At 38.0% G+C, this 17185-nt stretch overlaps 1 protein-coding gene across 5 annotated transcripts in view; it reads right to left on the reverse strand.

Moving 5' to 3' along the window:
- Positions 1-2700: 2700 nt before the first annotated feature.
- Positions 2701-17185, reverse strand: part of CLOCK (clock circadian regulator) — a 56404-nt gene continuing 41919 nt past the window's right edge. For 4 of the 5 annotated variants that reach the window (XM_008927451.3, XM_018069278.2, XM_018069269.2 and 1 more), the window contains 8 exons: positions 16353-16494; positions 15871-15971; positions 14888-14977; positions 13979-14137; positions 12421-12627; positions 10906-11111; positions 10343-10613; positions 2701-8241 (listed from right to left, as the gene is read on the reverse strand). In XM_008927451.3, coding sequence (XP_008925699.1) covers positions 8065-8241; positions 10343-10613; positions 10906-11111; positions 12421-12627; positions 13979-14137; positions 14888-14977; positions 15871-15971; positions 16353-16494 — 1353 coding nt within the window. In that variant the 3' untranslated portion in view covers positions 2701-8064. The remainder of the gene's footprint in view (positions 8242-10342; positions 10614-10905; positions 11112-12420; positions 12628-13978; positions 14138-14887; positions 14978-15870; positions 15972-16352; positions 16495-17185) is intronic. The other variant, XM_018069293.2, reaches the window with a different exon arrangement.

Genomic DNA, 17185 nt, shown 5'->3' on the forward strand with positions numbered 1-17185 from the left:
GCAGGATTGATGCTGTTCTGGTGAGGTAACATGTCCCACGTGGCTTTTTCTCACTAAAAGGGTGTTAGGCATTGGAACAGGCTGCCCAGCAAAGCAGGGGAATCACCATCCCTGAAGTGGGGGAAAAAAACCCCACGTGTGGATGTGGCAATGGAGCATATGGTTTAGTGGTGAACAGGAGAGTGCTGGGTTAAATGTTTGGACTCAATGATCTTAGAGGTCTTTTCCAACTGTAATGATTCTATGATTACGGATAAGCACTTCCTAGATGGTGGTACTTTTGGAGAAGGAGCTGGTTGGCATATGACAGCAAATGCCTGGGTTTAGGGGGAAGAAAATAGAGAAAAAGTCTAAATAATAGTGCTCTTTTGCTTTTAAAGGGAGGTAAGGGTTGCCTTGCATTTCTGAATATGAAAGAAACACTTAAGGTAACCAGCTGAAGTTTTGTTGCCACAGTCCTATGCAATTTCTTGTTTTTTTGTGGCTGGAGAATGTGAAATATGGTGAGTGAGAGCTCAAGTGTTGAAGGAAGGCTCTGCAAACCGTTGCATCTGCAACATGTGTTTCCCATCCATCCTGCAGCTCTCCCTGCTGGGGTGAGATGCAGCCACTTTCAGTTGCTGCCAATGGAACCTCAGAGGCAGCATCTAAAGCAGGAATTTACATCTCTGTATGTTGAGATGCAAGTGCACACTGCCTCCAGCTCCTCATTTCCAGGCAACAGAAACAAAATGGTCAGGTCTATGGGGGTGGAAAACACCTCACATCAACTGAGATGTTTAAAATGAGAAAAGCTTGTTCTTGCCGTTTTCAAAGGTGCCTATACTCTGTATATGGCAAAGTGCAATTAGGAAAGATGAAGGTAAACTTCTAATCTTCGATCCTGCCAGGACAAAGTTTTTCAAAGGAAACTTGTTGAACCAAAGTACAGAACCAGATCACAAGCAAGCCTGCTCTTCCCAGGGCACTGCCACCACGTGTGTGTCTGCTGAGCTGATGCTTGCTGTTTTGAGATCTATGAGTAAGACACTAAGTCAGGAAACCTGAAGTGAGGGAGGGGCTGTACTTCCCAAGAGATAAGAGGCAGCCTGCTGCCCTCCAGCCTCTCCCTCACCTCAGCTGCTTCTCCAGCTCAGGCTGGCTGCACAGTGCCCGGAACGCTGCCATGAGATTCAGTGAGCAGTTTTACAGTGTATTTCTAGAAAAAGGTTGGTAGTTTAGTCTCTCTATGTGTTTGTCCCAGATACCGTATGTTTAAAAAAAATCTTGAATTAAGAGGATCAGATTGTTTCATCCTAATAAAACCTGAGTTATCCTTAATTTCCAGAGACATGGAAATAAAGGTGTAATGGCACTTGCTGTACTGATGTGGCATTTTTCCAGAGGTTACCTCATATGGCCCTAAGTTAGCACCCTTGGCAGGTTATGGCTACAGGCTTCTGCTAACATAACCTTCTGTTACAGGTTACATTTAAGCTGTAACATTTCCCACAGGCATGTGGCATGTACTATAGCTGTGCATTTCTTTGGGATTACTTAAATTTACTTCCCCAGTGAAAATATAGTTGCCAGAGGGTCTGACAGTGACAGAGACCGTGTGCTAGAAAGAACAGCTAGTAAGACTGTGTTGATATTGCTACCCTTGAATAGCTGAAATCTTCTGGAATTTCTATCACTAATGCCTGAGACTCAGAAGTGCAACTAACCTTTGGATTGCTAATCTTTACAAGTACTTAACAGCTTCATTCTCATATAAACATGAGCTTTGTTTTCAAGTTTGCACAACAGCAAAATGCCATTGAATGGCATTGCATCAGGTGTGGCAGGAGTTGTAATTACCACTCTTCTTCATGCTAAGTTTATGGAAAAATATATTGATATTTCCAAAGTTCAGTTTTAAGAAAACTGATAATCTTGCTTGCTACCACGCTCTTGGTGTTACTGCTGGTGGGTGCTGACAGTCAGTTCTTAACTACAGCTACAGCACTTCTACTGTTGATTTTGTTTCTCTCCTGGGGCACAGGGGCTTTGTGGCATATAGAAGTAATATACAACTTATGCAAGTATTTAATTCCTGAAGGCAAAAGATCAGCATCTTCATCTGGGCATCCAGTGTGATATTACAGAAAAAAAGGAACTGCAGACTGTAAAAATGGCTAATTGTTATTTATAGTTTTCTCCAGGCATTCAGCTTCAATTACAGATTTCCTTCCCTCCCACCTTTCCTTGAACATTTAATTGATTTGAGATTATTAATGTTTACACTTTGATCAGTGAAAGAAGGTTAGACCACCCTGAGAGGTTACATGTTACCACACAGCATTTCCAGGCAAGAGCTTCATGCTCTCAACAAGCTCTGCTCGCACCTAAATGCAAGTCTCTGCTTCCTTGTTTGGTGGCACAGCCAATGTTTCAGCCCATCTCTACTCCTTTAAAAATACTATTCTTTAACACTTTCACTGCCCTCCCTGGGTATTTCTTCTTCTGGTAAACGAAATTTAAAGAGAAGGGTGTTTTCCATGACATGAAGTGAGGGAAGGGCTATGCCCATCCAGACACTGTGCAGTGCTGCTCCATCCTTCAGCAACAACAGGGACTGTACACATGAAGGTACAAAAGTAGTTTTAAGTTGTGCATGTTCAAACAAGTGCTGTGTGAGTAAATTCCAAGGCAGTAATGTAAACATACAAATCAGAGGTCTCTAGCCTTTAGAGTGGGGCATCAGTTTATAAAGAGATACAGAGAGAAGACAAGGAAAAAATACAGTATGCGTTTTTACTGAAATCTCACAAGTCATTTGTCTGGGTAGGGGAGAGAAGATAAAAGTGACATTAAGCAACTTCTCACAAGTCAGTTCTGTGAGTGGGGGAGAGAGAGTGCCTTTGGTACAGTCGTGGGAAGGGTATAAGAGCGCTCCACTGTGAAACTTGGATAAAACTGACATCAAGCAACTCAGGAAAAAAAAACTTCTAGAACCTTAGAAGCTACAGAAAGCAAAATTTCAAATGAGTTACATTTATTCAGTTAAAAAATTGACAGTTAGTAATGGTCACATGAACACCAGGGAACTGTATCTACATTTCCTGACGTCAATATGAACGGCACTAGGGTTTTTCTGTTTCTTTTACGTATACAAATCTAATGCCAGTTAAAAAAATACAAAACAAAACTGAAACCCAAGACACTGTGAAATCAACACTGCTTAAAAACTCAAAATTCAATCTGATATATTTGAAAATAAATATTTTTTACCTTTCTCGTTAGAAAAAGACAACTCACCAACTGCTTTCAAAGCAGTTACACCTTTAAGACCATTCCCAAAAGTGTTTCATAAATAATTACCCATGATTGATTGTCTATTAATGCAGCATCTCTCAGTCATAGCTGGGGTCTCTGTATTAGGCCATACAGTATTTTTTTCAGACACAGTGTTTTGTTTCTCCCCCTTCCTTTTTATTTAGGTATACTTTCTTTGAATATAGCATATCATGCTGGCAAAATTCATGCGGATGGCATAGCATGAAGTGTAGCAGAGCTTAAAATCACCTGCTTAGAAAAAGGAAAAAAAAAAAAGACAAGGAATGTAGTGTTAAAAATCATCATAGTGAAAAAGCAACTATCCAGTCTCATGGACAATTTCAAATGTTCTCTCACAGCTGTCTCATCTACTATGATTTGTTCAAATGTCCTTTTTTTAATCCAAATTAATTTAATTCTCTTTAACTTTTTCCACCAGGGATAAGTAAAAAAATAAAAGGTTAATTATTAAAACTAGTCTCTTTTCCCTTTTAATCAAAATAACCATTTTCCAGCCCTCTGACTGTATATCTAATTTTAATAATTTTTTCAAATAGAGAAGCTTATGAATCTGACATGTTTGACATCTCCCGATGCCGTGACATTTAAAACACTCATAACAATACCTGGGTTAAATCTCTGAAAATATGAATGGTTCTTGAATAGACTTTAACATCTGAAAAAGGCCACAACTTTAAACCTTCAGAACATTTTCACAAATTATAATCCTAAGGGACACTTAGAATTATTGAGCAGGCAAATGAGCCTCCAGATGATTCTCTCTCATAGGCAACTGTGCAATTTAAAAAGCCTCCTTTCAAGGAAGCTATCATCTCTAATCCCTTCCCCTGGCCATATAAAACATAAAGGCAACTGGCTTTAGAAGCCTTTGTAAATCCTGCACTTTAAGCCTCAAAGGATCACCCTATTAAAGAAACATTTTCCAGAAATGTCTCTCTTGACAGTTCTATGCATTATTCCTCAATGCCCCCCCATTTTTAACAGTTTCACTGACTAAAGAAATAAACTGTTTTTCAAATAGTCTTTTCAGTAAAGTGCTTGTTATTACTCAAAAAAAAAAAAAGAGAAAGTGCAATATTTGAGTCTTAAGAGAATTTCTTTTTCCTGTGAAAAACTGCCTGATATATCTTTATTCATTTTTACATAAAGCTGAAATGAAACCTATTTCTTGTAAGGATAATGGGTTACTAATTTTGGTGTTTGGCAGTAGGCAAGATGCCCACAGAAGGTGGTGATACACTGGAACTGTAGTGCAGAAGGTAAACCTTCTAGATGAAGTGGAAGGCATATGGAGAGCTCCTACTAGAATCCTTTCATATTTATATACAAATATAATATATATTAAATATAATATAAAAATAGCTATAGTCTTTTTTCTCTGAAGTTATCCTAGATGCTTTTCTTCAAATCCTCACCCATTGCAGGTAAACCATGTCTGTCTCCTAAACTCTGTGCAACTACGCCATCTTTTTCACTCCATTATGTATCACCAGCCCATTTCTTCATAAATACAATCCTGCCCTTAACAGACTCCTTCCCTTCTGTCAGAGTTGTTCTGTAACATTTCCGCTCCAGAACCTGCTGCAGTATCACAGCATCATTATCATGCTACTTATCAGGATGTTGAAAATAAATCTATGACTGTAGTAAATGAGCTGGGCAGAAGCAAAAGGCTGATTAAGAAAGAGGTAATAGGCTGGTCCTCTTCTTACTAAAATTCAAGGACAATTCAGCAACTGATTCAGCAACAGGGAAAGCTGCAGACCCATTAAATAAATATACACTTTTTAGTCACTACCTGTGAAACAACACATCTGCATACTTGCACACAATCTGGACCAAATTCTACATGCTTGCTTTCGTAAAATGCTTGCCTGATTAGTGTCAGGAATTTTCCAAATGTGTGCCATGTTTTTCCAGTTTCTTTGAATTTCCCCATCTTCTATCCTTTCTCTACTAGCTGGTAGTTCTGTAATTGAATGACCTCTCTCTGAGGTTACAAAAAGTTTCTTGGTCAAAGCATACATTTTTATAGTTCTCTTTCAGCAGCCACACTATCATATCATCTAATTTCTCTCTCTTCTAGTTTAGCCTTTTTACCAACAGACCTATAGCAGCACACCAGAGTATTTGGGAAGGGGAAAACGGGAAGAGAAGTTTAAACAAAGCTTTATATAAAAAGCTGCATCATTAACTGTCTGGCTGGTATCTCTAATTTCTGTAATTCTCAGTATAATAGTTTAATACACCTATTTTACCATTATTCAGTAGTTCTAACAGTACTATTAAAGCTCTCCCACTTTTCTTTTTTAGTGCTATATTTTCATTGTAATTGGTTTAAAAAATTTGTATCTAACCTATTTTTCATTAGGCAAAGAACTGATAGCACAGACCTCTAGTCAACGCAGCTTCATATAGAAACAGGTGGGATGGAGTGGTAGGGATAGCAGAGCAAGGCAGGATTTCTTTACCTAGAACTTTACAGAAACAGGTCTCTGACAATTATCCCAGTCTGGAGAATGCCAGAAATCCCTTTAAAGTAGGGGAAGTGTTTCTTGCGGTTTGGTATTGGCATCTGTTCCTTGCTCCAGGTTGCAGTAGGCTTCTTGGAGCAGAGAGCAATCTGATTCTCTTTGGTACTGTGTTTCTCACACTCTCTTGTTCACTGCTTGGCTTTTTGGTGCCAAATATTTGCTTTATGACTGGGGAATAACAAAGATCTAATGCTGGGACACGTGCAGAGGCAGAGGCTAGCCCCAAAATGTAACCAAATGCATCAAAGGCTTGGCTAAACTCGTATAACCTCCTGCGGGTTTGGTTCATCCAGTAATACAATCAAACTGTTCCACAGTACAAAATGGACCATCACCATTTGGTTACATTCATTCAACTCCTCTTCAGTATTCAAGATTAATCCAGCTTTCTCTCGCTAGTACTAATTTTAACTGCTTTTACTGTTGGGTTTTTTTGTTTGTTTTTAATTATCAGATCTTATCAGCATTTATTCCTTTTCCTCTGAAGTTCTGGTTTCCACAAACTAGTACCATAAAAACCTACCAACATTTAGTTAAATAGCACATCGTATCTGTTGGAACTTTTTATTTTCTTTATAAAGTGAAGTTGCCTTCTGAAGTCTTAGTTCAGTGGTATCTCAAATCAATAGCCTGCTAGTGTTAAATGCAATCACAATCTCCCCCAAAGCATACTTTGAATGCTTCAAAAATTACTAAAAAAAAAAAAATCAGCTTATTATTCCTCCTCCTGCAAAAGGAGTCCTGTACTTTTAGTTTGTTTGGGGTTTTTTTAAATTATTTTTAAGAGTATTACCTTAAAGGTCTGAGATTTTTGGGACTCCTCTATTTCTGGCTACTATCTGAGGGGGAGTACCAGTCAAAAATATTCATGGTCTCAACTCACTCCATTGTTAAAATAAACACAATACAGAAATATCTATGAAGTAGATACACAAGTTTGGTTGACAATGTGCTAAGACTTCAAAATTGAAAATGGTTACAGATTCAAGACATTGTAATTCAAGATGTTCAACATTATCACCTGAATTAAAATCAAGGCACTATGGGTTTTGTTGTTGTTAAAATGACCCTGAATTAGTTCTGACTAATTTTTGAAGGAGAATAAAAAGATTCCAACATGTTTTAACAAGTTACAATTCTCACCACAGAGAAAGTGGTTAAAAAGTGCCCAAAAGGTTATTAAATGTAAATATATTTTTGTGCAAATTACTCCTATAACTGAAACATTCTTGAAAATTACTGTCATTTTTTTTAAACCTTTTACATAAATATTTCCAACTATGAACTATATCAAAAGATAGCTTTGGGGAATAAAATTCCAAACCATCTGCAAGAAAGCAGTGCAAATTCCTATTTTTCAAATAAAACTATGAATTCATTATGAAATTATGGATGATATTCATGAATCTGAATGTCCTGAACCCTGATGCATGATCACCAGTTCAAACAGCTTCATCAATAATTTAACTTCAAGAAGTCAACTAACCAACACACTATACCTCACCGAACAAACCCTGACATCACAGACAAAGCACAAACAAGAGACTTGTGCCCACATTAAGGGTGAAAATAATGATGCATCATGTTGTAAACAAAAGGGTAGAACAGAGGAAAACATTAGTCTGAGTATGGTGTGAGAATTTAGGGAAACATATTCAAACCTACAAATAACAGATTACATTTTCATGCATCATATAAAATATTTTGCTCTTTCTCCTTTTATGCAGACATATACACAATATTTTACAGCATCTGTACAACAGAGAACTGGATTTCACACAACATTTTCAAAATATTTACTGTCCCATAATCATCTGAAAAAAAATTAGATGGTTTTTGGACTATATTCCTGGCATTTTTTTCTGCTAATTCAAACAATTGCTCCATGTCCATTTTAATACTTTAAAAATGTATAGGATTGATAAAAATACCGATATTTTCAGCATCACTCTCATTTCAGTCACATTTGGAGATTTCACCTGGACAAATTAAAACATGGCAGCAAATCCTTTAGAACACAGAAACTGGGGCAACTCTCAAAGTTGGCCATGTCCCCATCATTATCTTGTGGCTTAACAGATTCCTGAAGTCAGAAGTAGATCTCAATTAGGTGACAGAAAGCCTTCGAACTGCTACGTCTGTAGCTTCAGTGCAACTGTTTGGGGAGCAGCCCCTCCTGGCAGTTTGCTTCAAAAAGAGGCAGAGCTCCACACTACTGTGGCTGAACTTTAGAAGGGTCACTCATCTTGTCAGTTCTGTGTCGTGACAGTTGCTGCTGTTGAGACTGATGCTGCTGGTGGTGGGACTGAGTGAAAGTGCTTTGTTGTAGTGGGAAAGCAGCAGAGAGGATAAGCTGAGCTGACTGATTTCCATGAAGTAACCTGGATGTCTAAAACATGGAAATAGAAAAAGATTATTTTTCCTGCCACACAGAAAAATACAGGCCTAACTGCTTTTTAACTTTTTGTAAGTGTTCGATCAAAATAAACTTCAGATTTGGTTAGTTAAGGTAAGCAAACAATGCAAAGATTAGTTCATACTGATAAATTGGTCAGATGCTCTGATTAAATTTATAAAGTAGCTGTAAGCTGTCATTGTAATTTCCTGTGATGATGGGTAGGAATGTGTGGCAATGTCTCCATTTCAAACCACAAGAGCATAGCAGGGCTTAAGGAATCTATTTGAATAGATATCTCATTGCAGTCAAATGAAAAAATGGTGCATGACTTAGCATAGATCACATTTATTCCCCACAGACAAAATACACAGTCAAAAAAAAATGCCACATTTGCAGACCCAAACATCCCCTTTGAAGGAGATTTATTACTACTGAAAATGGTACTTAGTTTTACTATTACTCTTCTTAGAACAAAAAAATGATTTACTGAAGAAAAGCAATGAAGGAGGGGTACAAATGCACTATGACATCTCAATCCTGAAACATTCTGCAGCAGAAGCTAAACTACAACTGCTCCACCTACAGAATCAGACTGTAAGAAGCCACAGCGAGCAGAAGCATTTGCTGCACTTCAAATTCTAGCACTTTAATAGTTTTTATTAAAAATACTAAACTTTTGCCTAGAAAGAATTTCTAGGGTAGGAACAGACTTTTGGAGATCTTTTTTCACAAATCTGTTTCACCAGGATTAAGTTAAAGTTGTGCAAACTTTTGAATTTCGAAACAGAGATACAGCAACCAACCTGCTAAACAGCACTGTTGCTAAAATATTTATCTGATTTGTCAGAGAACGCATTCCAATCTGCACTCTGGTTTGATTCAGTTTGAGTCTCCCTCTACATAAATGAGTGAGTGCTGAAGCTGAAATCACTACGTATGCTTCAGATCTCTTGTTGAGAGTCAGCTTGCAGCTGAAAAGCATTTGCCTGATGCATGACTGAAATTGGTATGTTCCCATGAAAAACTTCTTTCAACAAGTCAATATTTTCTGTCAGTGACCTAGTGAAAGGAAATTGTACTCAGTCCTAATCAGAATGTATTCATTCCTTGTGCATATAAATGTAGGTTAAGCCTCCAATTACTTACTGCATCTGTATCTATTCCACCTATGCACAGGATCCCAAATTTACTGCAAATGGGAGACCACACATAGTAAGGAATACTTGCAAAAGTAAGATTTTTTAATTACATATACTCTTTAAGAGTAAAAAAAAAAAACAAAACAAAAAAACACAAATAATTTGACCTTTCCAGAGCAGTTAAAAGAATGTTAAGGTGTACAAGCTACATTTACATAGACTTTACCTTTCTTTGGAGAAGGCAACATCAGAAGAAAAATTAAGATTTTTGAACCCACGTCTTCTTGGACGCACTTCTCCTCTAGTGCTTTAGTCACCACTACATCTCCCCCACCAACACCAGCTACTGGGTGAGCTATTTGCCAGCAATCAACTGGAATCAACAAATGGCAGCAGACTTCCCCATCAATTCCTTCTACCTTCTGTTTCTTTTCAATATTTCCTATTTCTAGACTTTGGGGTTTGCCTTCCTTCTCTTTTGATCCAATCTTCTTTCTCCACTAAAACACAGTTCTCTACTCTCTTGCTTAGAAGGTTCCATACTGCTCAGCCTCCCCTGTAGCCTCAACAGATGTTCATGCCTCATGTTACTGGGACATGTCTTGCTTTGGGCTGTGTGCTGCTTTCCAGACCATCATCCCTCATACCTTATTGCATCAATACGTGAATGCAAAGAAAATGTAAGTTGTTTTAAAGGGAAACACCTGTTTTTTTCATGCCATGCTCAATTAAGAGCAGCAACTCAAAGGGGAAAAGATATAACACAGGACAACATATGGAGTGAAACTGCAGGAAAGACCACTTCTTCTTTAAGTAACAAGATCTTTGAGAACAGCTACAGAATAAACTTATTTTAAGTGCTCAGTTTTCGGGTAAAGTGCCTCTAGGATAACCTAGCAATGCTGAAAGTGTCACGATTTGGAAAAATTTGTAGGGAACTCTGCATTCATTACCTGTAGGAACTGCTGGGGGTGCTGGGTCAGCTGTGACTGAGCTGGTGGTTGAACTGTGGTGAGCTGCTGCTGATGGTCTTGCTGACTTTGCTGCTGCTGCTGCTGCTGTTGTTGTGTTATTGACAAAGTCTGTGTCTGCTGCTGTTGGGCAGCAAAAGTGGGATAAGCTGTCACCACCTGTCCCATAAACATAGTACTTGGTACCATTACTGCTCCACATGCCACTGGGGCTGTGACAAGTTTTGTTACAAGTTGCTGACCTTGAGAAAATCTGTTAATAGAAAAAGACATTTGGAGTCCTTTTAGGGGAAAAAAATATATGAAGCATCACATACACTTGAGAAAGGCAGATTTCTCAAAGTCACACTTTGCTGTAACAACATGGATTTTGATAAGCTGCAAACATTATTTTGGGCAAAGTTTAGTTTCAGAGTTGTATCTATATAGTTAAAATACAAATCACTTTATTTTTTAATGCTACTTTAGTTCCTTTTGTATATGATACAGTTACATAAGCATACCATGATGACAAGTCATCTTGAATACTGGTCTTGAAGATTTACCTGATTTGTCTGTCCTGTGTAAAAGTGGCTACTGCAGCAGCGTTCTGGTTGTTCTGTGGTAAGCTAGAAGGAACCTGGACCACATTTCCCGTTGTTGGCTGAGAAATCACCATAGTGTTATACAAAGGTGCTGAGACTGTGTTCTGTGACTGACTGGCAACAGAAGACTGTTGATTGTGTCCACTAAGTACGTTTTGTTGACTATGCTGGAAAGAAATTTTGGGATAGTAAGTTGAAAATAGCCAAGTACTACAGCTGTCCTCTTCATTGTCATTGGCCATACTTCACAACTGCCAGTGTTTTTTTCTATTCAAATTAATTCTTAATTTAAAGTACACAGGTATCCTCTGACTGAGGATTTGGAAGTGGGACTGGATCATCTGAGTCTTTTACATTAACCTGTTCTCCTGTTCAGGTTTGGGTTTTTTCCTAGATTTTTCGGGTACTTGCATACTTTTTATTCACAGAACATGCTGAGTTGGAAGGGACCCACAAGGATCACCAAGTCCAACTCCTGGCCCTGCATAGGACTATCAAGATGATCTTTTCACTCCTTTATCATCTCTGTGCCCAACTTAAGACTAAAATGTGCACATCATGTCAATCGATTTCTTACTTCAAATGTTTGGAACTAGCTTACTGTTGAGATTGTAATACTGCCCACCGCTAGTCTGCCTCCTTACAAATCTCAAAAAGAAAGAAGTATGGAATGTGGATAAGGGTCCAGAGGAAGGCAACCACTGAGATCAAATGTATAAGGAGCCTCCATACACATAATGGTCAAACCCATTACAAGTGTTCAAGATGAGGAACAGGCTTCTATGGGGATACCTCTGACAGAGGAAAATCACGTATGACTGAGATGAAAAGTGATGAGCTGCTCAATATGTTTCCCAGGATATGAAATGGGTGACATGTTTAAAAAAGCAAACATTATCACATTTCATAAAAAGTAAAGCTGTAGAACTCACTACAAGATACTGCAATTTCAAAAGTTTACATGGAATTGAAAAAAACTGAATGAACTCACAGAAGAAAAAGGCTATTATATTATAGATGTCATACACCTATCACATCTGATGGAAAGTGCTGAAAAGCAGAACATGCAACTCCAGAAGCACCAACATCCACTAGTCCCGTTCCTATGCTTTTCTAGTTATTTTCTGTCACAACACTGGGTTTTAAATTCACAAATCTCATGTTATGTGTTCTGTCACAAAAAAATTCATAGACATTCAAAAAAAGGCAAGCTAAAAGTTTCCTTGATACTGGTCTTTCCAAAAAGCTACTTGTTATCAATTATTTACATGCCTAAGTCTTGAAATAAAAACAAGATCTGAAATTGCATTATCAAGAACATAAATACATTTCAATTGCAAAGCTTAGAACATGAAGAAATCAATGACTCAATGGACATTGTTCAAAAGAAATTTGAGAGGGGAATGTCAGGGTTGTGTTTCAGCTGTGGGTTTGAGCATATACTCTATCCAGCAAAATCAATAATGGGAATTTTACCTGTGTTGCAGTACTCTGCAAAGGCTGCTGCTGTATCATGTGTGGAGTACTTATATGGCCTGTGTTCATCCCACTTTGAGTCTGATTAGTCTGAACAACTTGACCTTGCATGTTTATTGGCGTAAGCTGCTGAACAGTTGAAGAATTTCCAGAAGGAAGCTGCACAGAACCAAAGTTGAGTCCAGAAGCTGACTGCTGCAAGAACATCTTAAAAAATTCCACAAGTTATAGGGTCAGTATTCAGAGACTCTGCTCTAAATGATAAGACTCAGAATCCTGACTTCTAGCATTAAGGTTCAATATTTGTTCTTCAAGAAAAAGTACTATTTAGAAACTACCTGGTAATGTATTCTACAACTATCTAAAGACAAAACATCCTTGAGATTACATTTCTATTTGTAGGACCTTCAGCTATGACACTAATTCAAATAAAGAAAATCTCCAAATCAATAGATCCAGGCATAGCACCAAGCACACAGTCTTCTGGACAATCAGGGAATCATAATGATTATACTGAACTTTCCAACATAGTTGTAATAAACGGAATTCAGCACAAAAATATTTGTTTCTTTATAAAAGGTTAGGCCCACAACTACAACAAGACAATGCACAAGACTTAAGTATTTTCTCTAGTTTCCACATTCCTGAGCAAGGTCCCTCCACACTGCACAGGAAGAGAGCTGTGAATCTCTCCTTCTGAGACATCAGTAAGGCAGTTCGCTGCTGGCACACTTATGCTAGACATCAGAGAACACTGAAAATGACACATGCCAGAAACTCCTACTCTTCCAACAGAATTTAAGCAACATATTCAGTACTTCCAGGAAGTATTTTTTTCTACTCTTAAGTCATAATCCACACTGAAAATATTTAGATTATTTCCTTAAAATGTGTCTTAGTTTGGGGTGATCATTTTTTGGTTTGGGTTTTCTTTCAACTAGAAAAACCCAATTGGGTCATTCTTTTCTTCCAAACATAGCTGCTGAAAAGAGAATGACAAAATTAGAAAAATACATACTGATTAAAAAAAATAAATAAATCAGAAATCAGGTAGTCAGCTGCTAGACTAAGTAATGAATCCTCTAGACTTCTTGTTTTTCTGGCTCAGTAACTACTTTAAGTTTACCATGCAAAGTAGAACCATTCAGCCTGATAGTTAGGACAATTTAAGAGACAAAAGGCATGAATTTGACACCCTCAAGCTAAAAGAGGAAAGAGATGCTTATCTTGCAGATTTTTTATTAATATTTTAATGGCTTCAAAACTCTGCAAGAATTAACAACTACTGCACCCTTTTACCTTTAGGTTAAGGCATAAGCTAGGCTTGAGATGCTCAACAGTGAACAGATATACTGGGGCACTTCCAGATATATTCAGAAGTAAAATGTCTGCTACCTCTGGAACAGTAGCTTCAGATACCATGGATTTTAGGCATATTAGGCCTGATGGCAGCTGACAGGAGATATGGAGGATCACATTCTGGAATTAAGTGCCCAAGTCTCATTTCAGATGCCTAAATTCTCTACAGATGAAACATGTAAGCATTAGACTAACTCACCTGGAGTCCTTGACCATGAACTATTTGAAGCTGCTCTTGAATCTTACGCAACTCTTCCTGCTGCCGATGAATATTTGCCTCTATCATGCGTGTTCTTTGCTCTAGCTGGTCCTTTAGATGTTGCATAGCTCCTAATTGTGCTGAAAACTGAAACACAGGCTGTAGTGCAATGAATAAATTAAAAGCTGAGCAAAAATGACATGCTCTAGCACCTCAATGTCTTTCTTTCAGTGAGGGGCCCAGAACTGAACACAGCATTCGGGGTGCGGCCTCACCAGTGCTTAGTACAGGGGGATGATCACTGCCCTGGTCCTGCTGGCCACACTATTTCTAATACAAGCCAGGATATCATTGGCCTTCTTGTCCACCTGGGCACACTGCTGGCTCATGTTCAGCTGCTGTCAGCCAGCACCTCCAGGTCCTTTTCTGCTGGGCAGCTTTCCAGCCACTCTTCTGGAAGCCTGTAGCGCTGCATGGAGTTGCTGTGATCCAAGTGCAGGGCCCAGAACTTGGCCTTGTTGAACCTCGTACAACTGGCCTATTGATCCAGCCTGTCCAGATCCCTCTGCAGAGCATTCCTGCCCTCAGGCCCTCTGTAGCCTTCCTGCACTCCTGCACAACTTGGTGTCATCTGCAAACTCACTCACAGTGCCCTCGATCCCCTCATCCAGATCATCAGTAAAGATGTTAAACAGGACAGGCCTCAGTACTGAGCACTGGTGACTGGCTGCCAGCTGGATTTAACTCCATTTGTCAGCACTCTGGGCCTGGCCACCCAGCCCATTTTTTACCCACTGAACAGTGCATGCATTCAAGCCACAGGCAGCCAGTTTCTCCAGGAGAATACTGTTCTTTAGGAAAACAAGACTATTTAAAAAATAATAAACAATAAACTAAGTTAATCCATACCTGGGTCATGCCAGACTGGAGCTGTAAAGTTGCAGGCTGAGATATCACTGGCTGTGCTACTGGTTGTCCAAGAGACTGTGAGCTTAAAGACTAGGATTAAAAAAAATTATTCCATAATCATAAGAGAATGAACTTCATACTTGATGCAAAGTATTTCTTTATATGAAGTGTCAAATCCAAAACAGCACCATATGAACATCTCATAAAAACTAGTAAATTTTTTCCTGAATATCTAACCTTAATTATTCGAGAATTAAGAAAACAAGAGCAATTGATTATCTAAATTTTATATATATACATATATATATAATGTTTCCACTGCTAGAAGCATATAAAAGCCATAGGCATAAAACAAAAATTACAATTACAAATGTTTTCAAAGTCTTAATTGCGGTAAGGGAGAAACTTCTTCAACATGTTTGGAAGTTGACATCTTTGACTTATTCTTACATTAACAAATACATGTTTTAATAAGCATTCTATTTTTGAAGTGAATGTATTAGTTCAACGTGAAAACAAGCACCAAGTACATTAAGTATGACATTTTTTCACACTACTAAGATTTCAGAAAGTATATGAAAGTACTAATATTCTTAAGAGTCATAAATTTGTATGAATTCTCTATAGGGACACACACAGCACTATGTTGGAAATTTTATATATATATATATATATGTGTGTGTGTGTATGTATATTAAAAACACAGAATTATAGAAAGTGGTTATGTGTGAGTGAAAGCAAAGATTCATACACAATCTTGCAAACACAAATGCCAAAAACTACATACGTTTATGCTTAATTATTGTACTCCCTTAAATCTAGTATACCAAAGTTGCATATTGATAATGCAATCCAGAGAGTCACATATTCCAAGCGAAACTCTTACAGTTTAAAATACATGCTTTCAGAAGAAATAAAATAAAGGTTATAGCTTTTAAAGGTGAACTCTACTGTTTAAGTACAAAATTTTCCTCTGAAGTTACCTGACTGCTCAGAGATGATCTTCTTTGTGCAGTCTTTTCATGACCAGATAAGCTTTGCCTTGGAGGAGTGCTAGTGTCCACTGTCATTTTAGTTGGTGTTGCTGACAATGTCGAGAGTTAGAATAGAAAGAGACATGTTTATAGTAATCTCAATTCTGTAATGCAATAATCAAATTACATATTTCATGAATAATTAAAAAAAAAACAACCTTAAGGCTTGGCCTTTTTTTTTTTACCCTGACTATCCAACAGTAGTGCGATCTGAAGGACTGGAATAGGGTGTTCTAGTGTCTGATATGGTACTTCTAGATGTAGAAGTCTTTTTCAGAGTAGTCTGCAGATCTCTGAACCATCAAAAAGGACATTTTCACTTGCACACTTCTCATAAAATGATTATTAACTGCTAGTTATTTATTTAACTACATTGAGTAGAGAAAGCCTTCGCTAGGAATGCAATTCTATTTTCAACAGTTGGTGCTTACATGAATGATCCGATACTGCAGTATGTGAAGATTTTCTTGAACTCCTGGAGGAAGCAGAAGGTGTGGGGCTGGTGTCAAACCTTTCCAGTGCTTCTTTGAGACTCACTGTGTTTATGTGATTGTCAGACCCAGAGTCCTGACTCTGAAGAGACACACACAAACAACAATTATTTATCTGATTTGGCACACAATACGTGTTTTGCTGGAAAATATCTAAGACCATGCTGTTTGAGTCAACCCCCTTACACAGGTGACCATGCAGAAGTAGTGGCCTGTTTGATGGCTGTAAGCTTACTTTCCATTTGTAGCTTTTATCCTTAGAAACCAAAGCCATATAAGCCTAGAAACCTAAATGCATGCAGACATAGGCCACAAACTAACTACTGAGCTGTCCTCCTTCTCTAGCAACTCAGTTCACTCTGAGCAACAGTGTTATGAGTGAACTGCTTATTCTTTTGAGAAAGGATGAGTTTGTTCCACTGGAAGGAGCACCAACATATGAAACTTAATAAACTGCCAAGGGAAAACATTTCTGAACTGTCAGAGTAAAACATGACAGAGCATCTGCACAAGATGGCTTATCTAAGGTTCACTGAGCTTCCAGGACATTAATTCAAAATGAATTTTGTATACTTCTAAGAATTGGGACAGAGTTACACAATGGAACAGTTCCTGCTTTCCTCTTGTGAATTCCTTTAAGCCATCTTTGTATGTTGACCTCAGTTTTTCAGATTATGGGTACTTCCAGTAAGGAAGAACATTTACTTATTAATCTAACTCTACAGAAATCAGATTTTAATAAGAACCTATGGGTGCTGCCATGTTATAACTAC

This window comes from Manacus vitellinus, unplaced genomic scaffold (genome assembly GCF_001715985.3).
Source record: "Manacus vitellinus isolate BGI_N305 unplaced genomic scaffold, ASM171598v3 scaffold_0_pilon, whole genome shotgun sequence".
Taxonomy (NCBI): Eukaryota; Metazoa; Chordata; class Aves; order Passeriformes; family Pipridae; genus Manacus; species Manacus vitellinus.